This window comes from Zootoca vivipara, chromosome Z1 (assembly GCF_965207765.1).
Source record: "Zootoca vivipara chromosome Z1, rZooViv2.hap1.1, whole genome shotgun sequence".
Lineage (NCBI taxonomy): Eukaryota > Metazoa > Chordata > Lepidosauria > Squamata > Lacertidae > Zootoca > Zootoca vivipara.
Window position 1 is genome coordinate 6,788,921 of NC_142583.1, and position 18,108 is coordinate 6,807,028.

The 18,108-nt window shown below is 43.3% G+C and overlaps 1 protein-coding gene across 22 annotated transcripts in view; it reads right to left on the reverse strand.

Annotated features, from left to right (window-relative positions):
• Window positions 1-18,108, reverse strand: part of PROM1 (prominin 1) — a 104,528-nt gene that overhangs the window by 52,477 nt on the left and 33,943 nt on the right. For 18 of the 22 annotated variants that reach the window (XM_088658098.1, XM_088658081.1, XM_088658117.1 and 15 more), the window contains exons 4-7: window positions 14,948-15,006; window positions 10,688-10,714; window positions 6,515-6,720; window positions 1,452-1,572 (exon numbers count right to left, since the gene is read on the reverse strand). In XM_088658098.1, coding sequence (XP_088514224.1) covers window positions 1,452-1,572; window positions 6,515-6,720; window positions 10,688-10,714; window positions 14,948-15,006 — 413 coding nt within the window. The remainder of the gene's footprint in view (window positions 1-1,451; window positions 1,573-6,514; window positions 6,721-10,687; window positions 10,715-14,947; window positions 15,007-18,108) is intronic. The other 4 variants (XM_035112692.3, XM_035112687.3, XM_035112685.3 and 1 more) reach the window with 1 other exon arrangement.

Here is an 18,108-nt window from a genome sequence, read left to right on the forward strand (position 1 = left end):
GTTGTCCAGCATGTGTGGGGGTTGGGCTAACTCTGGAGAACATATGTTCAAGCAGATAGCCCGCCCCCCCTCGATCACAGCTGCTGGAGGGGGAGGGCAATGGCAGCCTATGCATATGGTCAATGCCCCTCCCTTATGCCCCATTTACAGGAACCCTGTTACCGCCGCCGCAATGGGGTGGGGGGGTTACCGCCCCATGCCCCGCCCATTTATGCAAATGACTAAAGGATTCCGCCCAAGGCCTGCACCCGCCAAACTTGTGGCAAATTGCTACGGGAAAGGCGAAACCTGCCAATGCAGGGAAATTCCTTTCTGGCCCTTCAACAGCAGCCTTGTCGTAGCAGCGCCTGCGTGCGTGTATGCCTGTGGAATAAAATAACCTGTAATGCAATCATTAATTAATTTTTTATTTTTGGGGAGTGGAGGGTGGGAAAGCTCTGGAGCCATTGACTGCTTCCCAAGAATGTCTCCACTTCACTGTGTGCAAGGTAAGGCTACCTGTTCCTACCTGGCCCATCTCCCCGGCACGCCTCCCTGAGCTGGACTGGATGGCTAACTGCGTGGGTGGAGAACACCAGTATGCAGCCCCAGGTTACGCAGTGCCGGCTTCCAAACCTCCAGGGCTGCCTCAAGGATCCCAGGGGGCTGTGCGCGACTGCGCAAAATGCACCTCCCCTTTGTGTGGGGAACGGTCATTCTGCAATCTAAAACACATCCAAGAAAAACTGCTTTATGCAGTAAGCTTCAATTATCGATATAGTTCTATCCAACATATGTACACCACACCAAAACAAACTGTATTGGGTTTCCAGTTGCCAGGATCATGTACAATCTTTTAGAAAGGTAAATAAAAGCTTGATCTTTTTTCTGCATCTGGTGTTTGCTGGCAAAGATTCCCCTGGATTGTGCAGGGTGAACTCAACCCCTTTCATGATCCTGTGGACACCAGAAATGGTCCCAAGCTCTGTCTGAAGGAGGGTGGCCTCCATTCTGTGAAGGACTGGCCAGGCTCCCATCCTTATGTTGAAACGAAGTGGTACACCTGTTGGCTTGGGGTTGTTGTCAGTGTGTTCAGCAGCATCAGGAGGGTGAAGCCAACCCACACATTCCCTCGGGCCCTTTTGCGAGCTGTAAATAAGGTTTGTTCTTCCACAGGGAGCTCACAGCTTGCCTGGTGTGAGACAAACTGGGAACCCAGGTTCAGACAGAACACTAAGGCAAACCATGACTTGGCTCACAAAAGAGCACCAGCAGCAGAACCAGGAGGAGGAGAAAAACAGTTGGCTTGGGGTGTTACTTGCAAACTGACTCACAATGGCTTGGGTTCTACCATACCATGAGCACAAGCCATTGTTTGATATAATGTCCGAAATCTGCAATTTTGATCTGTGCATTACTGCTGTGCCCACTTTCTTTCTTACTTGCTGTAACAAAAAAAGGTATTACTTTACCCCAGGTGTCTCATTCAGGAAAATCCTCAGGTCTTTGAAATTACTGTTCACCAGCTTCCTTGCTCCTCTGACTTGACTTGTGAGGTGCTGGTTAGCAGCATAAGCAAAAAGCACACCAATACTATGTGTAAAAGGGGAGGGAAAGCGAAGATTTTACTTTACTGTTTGCCAAACAGATCTTAATCTAGTTTCAAGTCAGAGTAAAACTATTAACAATCTACAAAAAGAACAACATCTGATGAAGAACATAAAAATGCATAGCCTACTCTAACTTCCAAGACACAATCCATTATTAACTATTATGTGGTGTCAGAGAAGTAACTGAGAAAGAGCTAACTGGACATTCGTGCCAATTATTTAACCAGAATAGTTTTAACTTCAACCTTTCCGACATATGTGTATATTTCCAGTTCCCAAGAATTCATAGGCTAAAGCAGGCTTCCCCAACCTTGCCCTCCAGATGTTTTGAGACTACAATTCCCACCACCCCTGACCACTGGTCCTGCTAGCTAGGGATCATGGGAGTTGTAGGCCAAAAACATCTGGAGGGCCAAGGTTGAGGAAGCCTGGGCTGAAGACTAGCAAACTAAAAGAGGATGTTAAGACAACTGGGAAGTTGCCATGATTCTCATAACAACCCTCATTGTGCTAAGTCAACATGAACTGTCACTTCTCAATATCACAACATGGGCTCAACATGCACATATCCAGATTTATTTAACAAGATTTTGCAAAATTGTTTTCCATGATGTCTTTTGTCACAATCTGGGCACACACTAAAGCATTCACTCAAATGGAAAGCTTGAGAGCTATACATAAACAGCAACAAAATTAGAGGAAAATGTTCAACTATTGGCTATCCGTAATAAGTAAGCTTATTTTTTTTTTAAGGACATAGGGACTTATAATATGGACTTGTAGTGGTCCACAAATTCAGTTTAATAATTCCTTTGTAAGCCCTCAAGGTACAGAACAGCAGAGAAGCCTGTGCCCTTAGGCCAACTCAACCCATTCATTTTTAATCATGACGATTCTTCCCATCTTCAGGTGAGAGGAAAAATTGTGTCCATAGGTCAAGGGGTACAAGAAATGAACAGAAATGACCCCTTTCTCTGATATAGCCTGGCAGGATGGGAATGAAGACATGTCTTACGTTCTGATCTAGAGTTGCAAGAAGAAGTCACCTCTGGAAAAAGCCTTGGCATAATTTCATAGCTTCTCATATGTACTTTGAATCTAACAGGGTACAACTTGCTATGAACTAAAGCCCACGGATGGGCCCAGGGTTTTATTTTATTTTAAGCTGTCCAATTGGCTTGCGTGGCATCAGCTGCTTAGCCCTGCCCCACAGTGTTTCATGTAACTTCCTATCCCAGGCATCCCCAAACTGTGGCCCTCCAGATGTTTTGGCCTACAACTCCCATGATCCCTAGTTAACAGGACCAGTGGTTGGGGAAGGTGGGAATTGTAGTCCAAAACATCTGGAGGGCCGAAGTTTGGGGATGCCTGTCCTATCCCATTTGTGGGCTTCTAGTGGCTGGAAATGATGGTGAAATAGACAGACTTTGGTATGATTCAGCAAAGACTCTTATGTGGGGCTTTTGCTCTGCAGATGCCAATATCGCAAGATGATTTGGCAGAAGGCAGAGACTTGGGCACAGAACTGGACACCTACAAGGGTAAGCAATGCTTTCCCGTTTCCCTGCCTGTACAGTCTGTACTGGGTGTTATTATCTATTCTTGGCTGCCTGTAAAAAGGAAAACATTTCACAATGGACAGTCAGATGAAAAGTGTATTTCCAATTCACATGGCTAGAATTACAGTAACAACTATGTTCTTTGGAGGCTATTGTTTCGGTCTTTCTGCTCACACTACAAAAAGGTCAGTAGCTCAATGCACCATGAAGGTTTTCTGTTTGCAAAACTTTGATAATTTCTCATTTTGAGCCTCTCCAACAGAGTGGGAAAAACACTTTACAAAAAAAGAGGAAAACCAGTCACCCCACTGATCACATTTGTGAAGACTATTAAACCGAGTTCTCCTTCATGTTTAGTGATATGAAAAACAAACTTTGGCTTAACGTTCTTTAATAAAGCGATGGCCAGAGACCTTGGTTTCCCAGAAATGAGGAGAGTATGCTACTCAATCACACTTTGAGAAGCCAACTGGCCCATGCACAAGCACAAGATTTCTTTAAATATATAAAATGTTTCCCTATACAGTACATGTTCAGCAAAGAGGTGGGTGCCAATTACTTGGGGGGTGGGGAGACAGAAATCCTGCCTCTGCCGCAAATCAGCACAAGTGCAGGATTCAGAAGGAAAGATATACCCAGAAGCCTCTTTTCGGGCAACAATTGCCCTCGCGGAAGGGGAACCAAAGATTTTAGATATGCCTGCTTAATGTTCAAGGGTTCTGGTTTCCTCCCTTCCACCAGAAGCCAAAGGCTCCTACATGAGTGTTTACTCACTCAAAGACAGCAGGCTATGGGGCTACAATTGGAAAGACCCCCTTTCCATAGGTCCATGCAACCACAAATGTACCATTTATTCTCTTCCATACAAGGTAATGGAAATCGCTTGCTTCTTTTAGGTGAAAACAAAGAGCTACAACTAGACAAAACGTTGAGGATTGTGTGCATATACATGCATAACTCTTGATATCTGTTTCCAAAACTCTGGTGAACAAAAGGACAAGAACAGAGGACATTTTAGGAATATTCCCGAATGTAGTTCTGGACAGAGGTCCAAGAAAACAACAATTACCAGACCTTTAGAAGGCATCTCAAGGCCTGTTTAGGGAAGCTTTTAATGTTTGATTTCTGTATTTTAATGTTTTGTTGGAAGCCGCCCAGAGTGGCTGGGGGAACCCGGCCAGATGGGCGGGGTATAAACAATAAATTATTATTATTATTATTATCATTATTAATGGAAATCAGTTGTGTTTAAGAGACAAAATGAGCAGAGCTGCTCATTCCGGTTAGAGGCAGCCAGGCTGCCCTTGGTTCTTATTGGACTGGCTGAGAAATGAGTCAAGACCATTACCCCAAAACTGGTAAACAGTTTGGTTCATCACAAAAAGTCCAGCACCGAACAGGATGCTAGGTGAACCAACAGAATATGGCCTGTGGACCACAATCTACTTTCTGCCCATATGACTCAAGGTGACTGCAAGTTCAAACCAGGGTTTAATTCTGGAATCCTGAGTCAGCTCCATCAACCCTAAAGCACTTTATATTCCTAATCTTCCACTATATATGCCCACACTTAGGAAACATGTTTTGTTATGTTAGAGAGTACAGTCTAGTCATGAAGGGGCCAGGGGTTCTGACCGCTTCTAGCTCATAAGGAAAAAGCAGGATCAAATTTTGCATTACCCATCCTCAGCAACAAAACGGGTACATTCAGAGTGAAAATGGAAGCAGCCATACAAAATTAAAAATGACGCAGGTATGATACATTGATTTTGCAGTGGAAAAGCTAGCACAGGCAGTTCTTATTTAAAAAATGGCAAAAGCCTTGCGTACTCAGTTCCAGAACAATAATCACAGAGAGAAGCTGAACGATCAGCAGTCTCACATGATGTTCTTCTCTTCTGTATTGTACCACTCTAGGCTGTACCTGGGGGACTGACTGAATTACCATCTCCTCACATTCAAATCCTACATAAACAACATTAGCTATCCTAGAACCTTTTCCTCGGCATGCTAGTTTTGCTATTGCAGAGTGGGAATGTATTAAAAAGATAGATTTGAGGGGGACCCCACTAAACCCTGGAAATTAATAAATTGTAGGATTTTGATTAATTAGGATATGGGTGAAAGTTCAAGCTCTAAAGCTGTGTCAGACAAGGAATCCCAGGGCTGACTTATGCAAACCAGCCTGGCTGGCCTACTCAAGAGCAAATCTCTTAACATGACAAAAGGTGTTGATGGGCCATCTGAGAGGAATCCTCTGGCTTGGGGAGACTGATGGGGCGAGGGTAACTGGGTGTGAGGTGACAGGAGAGGGGAGTCTTTCAGTAAGGTATTCTGGGAAGAAGAAAGAATGGGATCCATCTTGGGCAGGCTGGCTGAAGGCTGGCTGGGACTCCAAGATGGCTTGGACTCCAGGGCATACCTGCCAAGTTCCTGCTGGAAAAATAAGGGATCGGCAGACCGGACGTAGCGCTGCCGCCATTTTGGAACTGGGTAGAGCAGCACCGGAAGTCACTTCTGAGCATGCTCTGCCCAGTTCCAAAATGGCCGCTGCGCCGGAAGTCGCGCTGCGGCCATTTTGGAACTGGGCAGAGCAGCATCGGAAGTCGCTTCTGAGCATGCTCCGCCCAGTTCCAAAATGACCGCCGTGCCAGAAATCGCTTCTGCGCATGTCCAGAGACTCCAGACATGCGCAGAAGGAGCCGCCACCGGCCGGTAAGTAAACCGGGGGGGGGAAATAAATAAATCTGTTTTTCCAGCTGGGAACGGCTGGAAAAACGGGGGTTTCCCGGGGAATACGGGAGACTTGGAAGCTATGCTCCAGGGCTTCACTGTTGTGGGAGACAAGCTCCTTTTGAAATGAGCTTGCTGTAATACCTGGACTCCCTCCATCCAGACTGAAGGTGTAAATAAGTGAATAAACCATATTTCTTAAAGCTATGAAAGTTTATGCCGCGTCTCAATTCTCCAAAGGAACACAGACCCTGGGTGAGTACCTGGAACCCCCTGGAATCTGGCAGAGAGTGGGGGGTGGCACCCAACTTTTGTAAGAATATTCTATATCCTAAACTATCCTTAGTACAAAGTGGTACATTCTGACAAGTACAAAGTGGTACATTCTCAATACATCCGAAGCGCCGGCTGATCACGTAGCTTGGCTGCAAATCTTTCAGTCTAGTTATGCAGTTAAGCCTGTGGGCATCAAACAGAGTGGCTCTCTTTTAACTAGTGACTTTTATCTTCCTTAAACTTGTGCACATTATTCCCAGCCTTATAAAAAACCCCGTAAATGATAAACCAGACTTAACCCACCTTGCTTACATGGCAAAGCAAAATTCACACGGTGAGCAGCTTGGCTATACTTGCCTGATTATTAAAGCAGCAACGAAAAGTACTGTAGCAAAGCAGCCCCTCTGACAGTCAGCATTTTTCTTCTGTCTTTGGTGCAGCTCCCCGCCACAGTTGTCACAGCAACGACACATGCAGAAGCAAAGCCCCACTAGAGGCAGCAATAGAAGAAACAGCACTCCCAGAGCAGCAGAGACTATAAACCCGATTTCATAGTAAACTGCCTGCAATGCGGACGGAAACAATAGCGAGAGCAGATATATTATAACTGAGATTCACATGGAAGACATAGTTTCCAAACCAAACTCAAAGACTACATGCTGGAGGAAACGTATTGCGCGGTGAAAGGGGCTGAAGGGTGCCTTGATTAACTAAGTCAGCACACTGGATGGAAGTACAACTTTTGCCCAGTTGGAGAGGCACCGTGCAGAATTGATCCGGCTTTCTCAGCTAAAGGAACCGACAGCACCCCAAGGGATGAATCATGCACATTCCCCGATGCCGCCCACGCTACAGAGGAGAGGGGCGGGAAAACTCTAGCAGTATAGTCCCATCCTTGAGCTCCAACTGTACAAACTGGAACGCGGGGTACTAGAAAATTATTAACTAGGATATCCTGGAGTTGCAAAGAAGAATCCTGGCCATTGTTCTGGAAAATGATAAAAACAATACATTTGTTAGTCCAAGAAAGAAGCGAGCTGGCAGCTCTAATTTGGAGGCGAGGAAGGACACCCAGGCAGTATGGCTAAGTGGTCGTCCCCCCCTCCCGAAATACACTTTGAAAAGTCGCCTGTGTTAGGAGTTCTTGTAGTGCACACTGTAGTGCTGCAAAAAGGGACAAAGTCTGGAAATTCCTACATTAAACCAACAGTTCTCAGAGGGAGTCATGCCTAAAGGCTTTCTATGGTAGACTGATACAAGACTACCGTATTTTTCCATTCATAAGATGCCCCCATGTATAAGACACCTCCTATGTTGGGGGACTCAGATTTAAGAAAATGGGGCAGATGGCCCCTTGTATAAGATGCCCCCCTAATTTTTGACATTATTTTTAGGGGGGGGACAATAGTCTTATACATGGAAAAATACTGCACTAAAAAAAGAGATAGATAAGATATCTTTATTGTCATTGTCCCCTTGCGGGAACAACGAAATTACTCAGTTGCTACGTCCACTCAGATAAAGCATTCCGCATAATCCAAAATTACAAAACCTAATTAAAAACAGTAAATATAATACAAAATAACAAGTAAAATAAGATGACTTCAAAGTCCAGACTTTCCATTTAAGGCCTGAGTTTTGCAAGTTTTTAAACAGAGGTTGGATGGTCATCTGCCATGGGTGCTTTAGCTGAGATTCCTACATTGCAGGGGGTTGGACTAGATCAGGCACCCCCAAACTGCGGCCCTCCGGATGTTTTGGCCTACAACTCCCATGATCCCTAGCTAACAGGACCAGTGGTTGGGGAAGATGGGAATTGTAGTCCAAAACATCTGGAGGGCCGAAGTTTGGGGATGCCTGGACTAGATGATGCTTGGGTGCCTTTCAACTCTACTCAAGTTAACACAACTTCTCTTATTTCACCTAATTTATTCTGCTTCCACTAGTTGTAGGAAGACACACTGCGGCACCATCCTTGGCCACTGGAGACCCTGGTCAGCAACCCTCCCAGGTTATGAGGACCAATGCAAGACATAGGGCTGCTTTATTTCATACTTGTGGACATTCCCTTGCTCCTTCAAGCCTGTTTTCTCTGAAGCAACCCCACATGCACACATGTGATTGAGGAGTTAATTAGCAAAATGTTAAGGGTAAATTAGCTCCAGAAAGGAAAAGCGCTACAGAGCAGAACTGCACACTGAAACCACTCTGAAATCATAATTGCAATAATGTAGTTCAACATAAACTTAAGCCAGCATGGGTGTTGCTACCTCTGCAGTTTCCCCCCACATCAGTTCAGGTGTAAATGGATCCACCCACACGGCTCGTTCTTTGGCATTTACCTTACCACTGCTTATGTGGTGTGTAAATACAGGATCCAGATCAGCACTTTTAGAAATACCTAAAACAGCATGAAAGCAACTGTCGAGGTAGCAAGAGCCACACTAGTACAGCTCAGCTGTGCGTGAAGGGATTTCAAGTAAGAGACAGAAATAGGAACTCAAGAGTACTGCAGTTTAAGCACTAGGAATGGAAATATCCCTGGATGCCTTGAAGCCAAGCACTGGTGTGCACTTCTTGCACACATAAATAAGAATGCCTGGGAAGAACTTGGGGTTCACAGAAGAAACTCATCTTAAGGTCAGAAGAGAATAAACTTCACACGATGCAATTAGCTGGGGGAATTTGCAACTGGAAGATGTGCTCTGACCTCTGCCTTAGGTAGCTTTACAAAAGGGGCTAGACATTGTTTGCTGTCAGCCATGACAGCACTATACAATTTGTGGGATAACCAGCCTCTTACAACCAACATGGTTGTGTCTAAATAATGCATGAAGGAGCTCATACCATAGAGTAAGCTGTCCTGCCCGGTTTAATGAGGTCACTTCCCCTGGCCTTGGGAGGAAATGGGCAATCAGACCTATTTTTCCAACCTTCAGTCTACCTGACCAGCTCAGCATGTGAGGAGGTCTGAGCTGGTTGCTCCAAGCTCACACTGCATGGCTCTCACAAGCCACTCTTGAGTTCCTATACCAATAATTTAGGAATTTTCACCAATCTAACTAAACCTAGTTTTACTGCCTGTGCAACGTTTTGAAGCATGTGAATCTGACCTTTGGAGAGGGAAGCTTTGGAACTCACTTTAAAGGGCCTATATTTTCACACTTTGCTGAATACTTTTCCTGAATTCTCCTTTTTATATACCTATTCTCCTGAATTCTTCTTTTTATATACCTATTTTTCCTTGAACGAAACAAAATTTGGGACCAAACAAAATTCAGGGGGAAGCCAGTGCCTTCATATGCTACTTGTAGACTTTGTGGAAGCATCTGGCTGGTCACAGCTGAAAACCTTGAAGCTGGTCTAGACCATGGATAGGCAAACTAAGACCCAGGAGCCGGAGCCGGCCCAATCACCTTCTCTATTCGGCCCATGGATGGTCCAGGAATCAGTGCATTTTTACATGAGTAGAATGTGTGCTTTTATTTAAAATGCATCTCTGGGTTATTTGTGGGGCATAGGAATTCATTCATGTATATTTTTCAAAATATAGTCTGGCCCCCTGCTGAAAAAGTTTGCTGACCTCTGGTCTAGACAAACCTTTGATCCAGCAGGAGACCTGCATGTTCTGAAGACCGTTCCTTGATTGTACCTTTTTTGATGCTAGCTGGGCACTGCATTTTTTTGTCTCTCGTGACCATTCTGTTTATTGCTTTAATTTACCAACTTGGGAAATATTTTTGTTTTGTAGATTATGTGGCTTCTCTCCCACTGCTATTACACATTTGTGAGTGCCAGCCTATTACAAGCACAGAGGGAGAAGAGCAGTCGGACACCTTCCTCCAGGGCTCGTTGCAAGCCAGTTTCTCACCAGCTATATTCCCTCATGCTCCAGTTGTACTCTCAATGAATCTGCTTCAGATTCCCCCATTTCCTCAATGAAAATAGCTCTAAGTGAAAACAATTGCAACACATGGCCATTTATACCAGTGACCTAATTACAGTTACAAGGAGAGTTAAGAATTTTTGTTAGATAATGGGAAATGGGAATGTTAGGTTCCTTTTGAAAACCACAACAAAATATATTAACTAACTAAATTTACAATTCTGAAAATACTCCAACTAAAATGTTAGAACCCATGATCAGAAGAGGTTACATGTTAGTTAAGATAGGCTTGCCAGACATCTGGAAAATTCCTGACATGTCCTGGTTTTCGGATCTAAAAATGGTGTCGGGGGGGAATTTTGCCGAATTGGTGAAATGTCTGGGAAAACCCGGATATGTGTCAACGCGATGGAAAAAGCAGCGGAAACAGCTCAAAAAGCTGAAAATCACTATTAGGGGGCGTAGGTTTCCCCTCAAAAGCTCAACAATTTGGGTTTGTTCTCCCAAAATTTTGGTGGTCTCCTAGAAAAAGCTCAACAACTGCGGGTGTCAGGAATTTTACTTTTTGAAATATGGCAACCCTAGTTGAGAATATATATATATTTCCAAACAAAGTGTGCATCAGAAACAATAAGAGGTTTTACCTGAAGGGTCAGGACAACATTTTCTGGCTGTGGAAGTCAAGGCAGATGGAAAATGTATATGATGCAGAGGCAGCATGCATAAAAAGAATGCAGATGAGCAATGAATTAAGCACCCAAAGATAATGTTTATGATGCCCATCAAAGTAAATAAAAATAAAAATGCACAAGGGCAGTAAGCGATTTAGCACATCAGGTATTCACACACAAAACCATGATGCAGTGTGGGTCCAGAGGCATCTTGCCAATTTTGCAAAATCAAATGCTTTAGGATTTTCATGGCTTTTACTTATTTGTATTCAATTTGTGTACTGTTAACACTTGCCAGAATAAAGAGGGCCAGTTGCAGAACAGCTTGCATTTTCTTCCCAATTGACTTGAACACTACAGAAAAACTACAGTAGTAGCTCGCAAGATGAATGCCCTGCAAGACGAATTTTTCGCAAGACAAATGCATCTTGCGATCTGATGGTGACTCGCAAGACGAATTCGTTTTGCGAAAAATTCATCTTGCGAATCGCAGTTTCCCATAGGAATGCATTGAAATTTAATTAATGCGTTCCTATGGGCAAAAAAAGAAATTTCAATGCATTCCTATGGGAAACCGCGATTCGCAAGACGAATTTTTTGCAAAATGAATTGACTCGCGGAACGAATTAAATTTGTCTTGTGAGGCATCACTGTAATTTCTATTACTGTTTGGATTACTGCCTTCCATCATAAAAGTGGTGGAATTTATTTATTTTAACACCCTGAAGAACATTACACTTAAGTCTGTAATCCTAACCCCATTTATCTGGGAGCAAGTCCCACTGAATTCAACAGGACTTGCTTCTGAATAGACATGGTTACGTAAGACGTGTTGTTTACCACGTTCAAAACTGCACAACCATATCTAGGGAATTGAGTTCCCTGTGGTATTTAATCCAAGCAGCTGGGCAAATGGAGCAGAAAAATGCTGTTTGCCTCAAACCAGGGAAGGAATCACCTTGCATGAGGAGAGGTGTTAAGTAGGAGGAAGAGTCAGAATTTGAAATGAGGGTGATGTTCGGCTGTGCAAGCAGCATGGCGCCTACACAAGAGCACATGTGCACACGTCTTGATGTTCCCAACATGTTCTGAGAAAGTCACTCTTTATCAAGGGCATCTTTTGTGTTTGACCCTATTGTCTGGCTTGGGGCAATCTCCCCCTTCCCTTCCCAGTTGTTGTGGTGGTAGCGATGATGGCACAAAGGGCAATTTGTCCCCTTTTATCTCTGGAATAGTGCATCAGGGCACAAAGCCTGGACACCAGGCGAGATGTTGCTCTCCCGTGGTTCCTTGAGTTTTAAACTGCACAGCACTGATACCCAGGGCATCAGGAAAAAAGAAAAGGGAGGAGCAAAGGGACAAGCTTTCCTCTTCTATTTGTTTATCCAAGTTAGGAAGAATTCAATGACTTCACAAGCTCACTTATCATTTAATGCAGGCTTTTACAAATTTCTGAAGTCTGTATCAAGCCTGGGCTTGGGAAAACTTTCAATAATGGTTTCTTTTCCACAAAGCACATCCACACAGGACACAAGAAGAAGAGAAGAAGAGGAGTTTGGATTTGATATCCCGCTTTATCACTACCCGAAAGAGTCTCAAAGCAGCTAACATTCTCCTTTCCCTTCCTCCTCCACAACAAACACTCTGTGAGGTGAGTGAGGCTGAGAGACTTCAGAGAAGTGTGACTAGCCCAAGGCCACCCAGCAGCTGCATGTGGAGGAGCGGAGACGCGAACCCGGTTCCCCAGATTACGAGTCTACCGCTCTTAACCACTACACCACACTGGCTCACAGCCATCACAAGTATATTATAGCTATTTGCAGTAGCATACACTGCAATGGGACAGAGGTTCTTACCTGACTTTCCAGCAGGTGAACTACTGCTGCTTACTGGGAGCGGCAGGGGCAAGCCAGTGGGTCAGCATGGTGCAAACACAGCAGCAGGGCCAATCTGGTGCTCCTGGTGGCATGTTTATACTGCGTCAGCCTGCCCACCACCTTGTGTCTCTTGGTAAGCAGCAGCAACTCATTTGCCCGGGGGTCAGATAAGCCTCTCTGTCCCACTGCACTGCTTGCTGCTGGCCAGCTGCACAAACCCCAACACCATTTGAGCAAAGAGTTCATCAGGAGATAGTCTGTCAAAAGAAGGAGAACTCTAGGTCTGCCCTAAGTCCGGACACTACCAGGATTTCAAAGGTGGAATTGACGCCCAGGGGGGGTTTCCAAAAGGCGGTGCTTTGTCCTGGATCTTAGGCAAGTCAATTGAAAATTCACATTTTTTTGTATTTTTTTTAAAAAAATCTCCTGCTTTATACTTTTTTTTAAAAAAGACGGCAACCCTAAGAAATCACAACTATTACTATTTCCTATAAAACATTTGAAAAGGAGCCCATGATTTACTGACTCAAACACTGATGGTTAAAAACACCTGAATGATGCTGTGATTGATACAACCAGCATTATTAAGTACATCAAGTGATTTTCTCTCTTTGTTTTGCATGACGCAATTCGAGTTTCCTTCTTTCCAAATTAACACACAAAAAAGAGCCCTCAAAGGTTTGCAAGCTGCAGCCACTCCTCATGACCATGCCTTTCTGCAGTCATAATTACTATGTTCTGATTAGTCAGAATGGGTGAATATATCCACAGCTCTGGGCTTCCAAAATTACAGAAGAAGAAGAAGAAGAAGAAGAAGAAGAAGAAGAAGAAGAAGAAGAAGAAGAAGAAGAAGAAGAAGAAGAAGAAGAAGAAGAAGAAGAAGAAGAAGAAGAGTTTGGATTTGATATCCCGCTTTATCACTACCCGAAGGAGTCTCAAAGCAGCTAACAATCTCCTTTCTCTTCCCCCCCCCCACAACAGACATCCTGTGAGGTGAGTGGGGCTGAGAGACTTCAGAGAAGTGTGATTAGCCCAAGGTAACCCAGCAGCTGCATGTGGAGGAGCGGAGATACGAACCCGGTTCCCCAGATTAGGAGTCTACCGCTCTTAACCACTACACCACACTGGCTCTCTACAGGTAGTTTTCCACCTGAAACAAGCATTTAAATGCTCTTTGAAAAGTTAAAAGGACTGGTTCAGTTCAGAAGTCACTGTGCCAATCAAAAAAACCATAGTTTGGCAATTAGAACCATCTCTGTGTGCACCTCCCCTCCCTACCGCCCTGTGAGATAACCATAGTTTGCTGCGAAGGCAAAATTGAACAAACAATGGTTTGCTAGCTAAAGACTGTCTACAAACTAGAAACTGAAGGAGGTGCATAAACCCACAGCACTTATTCCAATCACCAAGTTAGAATCAACTAATCTTTTAAATAAATCACACCAGTGGGTTTTCATCTTCAGGGAACACTTTTTTGCAATCTTCCATTCCAATCCTGAATATTGCAAAGGATGGAGGGACAGGTTTTAGAGTGCACAGCCATCACCCTTCATGAACTGAGCATGGACTCAGGAACGCACCCAGTAGCCAGCAATCGCAGGAAAAGATTGAAGGTTAGTGAGCAAGCTGTCTTTCAAAGACAGTCGTCTACCCTTCCTGAATGTATAATTAAGAAACACAGTTTGAAACCCATTCAGTGAAGTTTATCCTATCTTTCCCTGTGCCTATGGCACACACCTCTCCCCCCCCTACTTGGAATATGCTCCCTGAAAAAGAGTGGTTGTTTTAAAATGGGAAGTGCAATGTGTAGTGTGTGTCTTCTGGAGCTGATAATGCAATGGGGAACAATATAGGGACCAATATCAGATGCTTAATAATATCCAGTCTCCAGAATTGGAAGACATGGGCTGCATAAAAAAAATCTATGCTACGAAGGGAAATACTAACGTGTTCATATACCGGTATTTCAGTTTGCCTAAAAATATTTACTCATCAGTATCTTAATCAGCAATTCGGATGAAATGTCATTAAAAAAAAAGCCCTATGCAAAGGAAGCAAAAGTTTCTATTTACACCGATCAAAAATATCCCCCAATCTTCTTGGAAAATATTTGATGCGGAAGCTAAGCAAAATGAAACATTTGTGAAACCTTATCATGCAGTTTTGACACACTTGCATCTGGAAACTTACTATTTAAAAGATAAACAAGAAGCAGATATGGGCAAGTTAACATACTGTGCTCTTCTGTTGTTGTTGTTGTTGTTGTTGTTGTTGTTGTTGTTTTAAAAGAATCAGCTCCACAAATACAGACACACAGTCATATGCAAACCATAATAAATACACGTGAAAGAGTTACCTTTTGATAATCACCAGCGGTTTTGCCAAACGATTGCTGTGCTAGTTTTTTGATAAGATCTGAAAAAAGCAAGAACACTTCCAAATTTTAGAGAATAAACTCATCATTTTTTTGTAAATTTAAAAACCATTCACACAAAATATGCTGATCAAATATCGTTGGTGGTTATTGATAAAATACAAGAGTCTCTGTTTACATATGCAGTTGTTTTACACTTGGAGGGAAATACATTTTGCTAAAATGTTTAGAGGTCAAAGCTAAGCACTTTATGGGACATGTTACCCAGCCTTTATCAGTTTGACTTGGTCGAAATTTGGGAGGAGGTCTTTCTAGAGAAAGAAACTTCCTATTTACAGCAGAAAAGGCTACAGTGCTAGAGTGGACTGTAGCACTCAGACCATAGAGGTGTGTGTTGTATTTATGAAATATATAGATAGGCATTATTTATTATTTATTTATTCCATTTAAAGGCTAAGCTAAGAGACAGTGACTGGCCCAAGGTGCGCACACACATACACTGGAAGAAAGAATTAAAATATCACGGAGATAAGCTGTGGCTCAACTCACTCCCTGCTATGCCAGTTTCTATTGGCAGGGAGGCCTTTTGTTTCTTGGAGAGCATTCAAAAAGATGATAAGCTCCTGACATCTAGAATGGTACAATCTGTTTTATCACTTCACTTCAGGATTTTACCAGCTCATTTTGTCACATATGTAGACCAGGTCTAAGTGACTAGAAGCAGGCTAACCTGAAGAATCGACTAAGTTCATACCCATCACAACTGATCCAAAAGCAACCCCTACAGTTTGGCTAGTACAAAGATTCAGCCCAACTTTTATTGTTGTTGGTGGCGTTAAGAGCTCTTTAGCTATTGCAAGCACAATTTTTTGAATTTGCTAATAAACAGTGTTAACTGTTAGCATGGCAACTCAAAAAAGAAAGGAAGAATAGGACAATAAATAATATTGCCCCAAGGTAGAAGCCAATACCAACTACTTGACTGGGTGATAATGATAGAAGCTAGATAATATACATGTAGCAGAATGAGGTGGAAAAAACCCTTTGGACTGAGCTGGAATGTGTAGAAGACTACATTTCTGAATGGTTGTAAACATGAAAAAAGACTCTCTGAAATAACTATCTCATCAGAGAGAGAAATGCTTAAAATGTCTCCCTGTTAAGCTACTTTTCTCCTAGCAGGGTGTTTATACAGAGAGTATTATAACCCTCCACCTGCAATCTACTTACTATCTCATTCTGCTATATGCACAAACCAGGTCAGAACCAGATCAAACCAGGTCTGTCGGAAAAACTGGAAACCAAAAATGGCTTTATTGTGAGGACGATGACATCATATATTTACTAAATTACTTTTGCACTATGCCACAGCAGATGCAGGAGCTTGTTTTGAAAGACTAATAATCCAAGGCTTTGACACAGCACATGTCTTATAACAGAGGTTAAAGGGGATTTATCTTCTAAAGCTTACTGGAAGGACTAATTACATTAATTCTTTACTCAGTTGCTTTCCTGGTATCCTTGCGTTTTCAAGGATGCCATCTGCCCGATCAGATACATTATTCTTTTTGAATACATATATGCATACGTGTGTGTGAATCTCTTTGATAAAGTGCTAAAGAAAACTTTAACTAACAATTGCACTTTCAAGTATCAGCTCAGTGTTCGAACACTCAGAAGAACTGGGACAGCAATAAATAAAAAAAGGTTTGCGTTGCCACACCACATCGCTCACAGACTAAGAGATAGGAAGAAAGAGCAAGGGCTTAGCAATAATCTCTCTAGACATTAAGCACCAACAAAAAATTGGTTTGTCATTCCTCTGCCAAAAGAGCTTTACAGGAATGGATGACAGGTAAACAGTTTAGCTAATAAACAATGTCTTCTCAGGGTATACAAATTCTCCCATCTGGATGTCGAATGGGCTTACATCAGCAAAGCAGCTTTTTAAACCCCTCTTGCCCTGGAGTTTAAGGTTACGTCACCCTTTTGAAACAGGATCCTCTATTCCAAGATACTTCTAAGCTGGGGGTTGGGAAGAGGCATTAAGATGCACTGCACTTTTGATTCTCATGGACCAACTGAAGGAGGAAAATGGCCAGGATGACATGAAACCAGGAATAAGCGTTAAAAAAATAATAATTAAAAGTAGCAACCATCTTAGCATTTATGCAGCACTGTTTAGCGTGGGGTTTACTCATGAGTGTAGGGAAGAGTAGGGAAAGGGGAAAAGAAAGACAGACACTTTGACCTGCAAAGCTCTGGTTCGAAAAGGGAGCGAGAGAGAGAAGGGACCTCTCGACCCTCCGCCCAGGCTACTTTAATCACACAAAAGAATTGCGTCATAGAATTCAAAACAACCAATCAAACGCATCAGCACATCCCAAAAGGGTATCACATGGGAGAGGATCAGGTAGCAGAGAATACGTGAGGAAAAACCAGGAAGGCCTTTCCTAGGCTACAGATCTATCTGCACTACAAAGCATGTAATAAACTGAAGCTACAATAAACAGCCCTGAGCACTCACTGGAAGGACAGATCCTGAAGCTGAGGCTCCAATACTTTGGCCACCTCATGAGAAGAGAAGCCTCCCTGGAAAAGACCCTGATGTTGGGAAAGATTGAGGGCACTAGGAGAAGGGGACGACAGAGGATGAGATGGTTGGACAGTGTTCTCGAAACTACAAACATGAGCTTGACCAAACTGCGGGAGGCAGTGGAAGACAGGAGTGCCTGGCGTGCTCTGGTCCATGGGGTCACGAAGAGTCGGACACGACTAAACGACTAAACAACAACAACAATAAACAGGACGGGAAGAGCAGTAGGAATTCCTGAAAGGATTAGGCAGGGGGAACATCAGGAAACAGGTTTACCACCTCTAGGATCTACTTCAAAGGATGTTTACAAAGGGGGAGAAATGCAAAATGCCTCTTTGCTTGATTTGCACCAATTGGCTTAGACAAATGACTTGTGCCTGCTTACAGCAAATTGCGAAATTATAAACAGTGACCATGTTGCAGAGCCTGTAGAATTAGATGCCAGAACTCATGTATCTAAACTGGATACCCTACTCGACCAGATTTGAATCCAGGAGTATCCTGCTTGATTAATCCACTGACCAGATTATTTCATGGATTCCTTTAT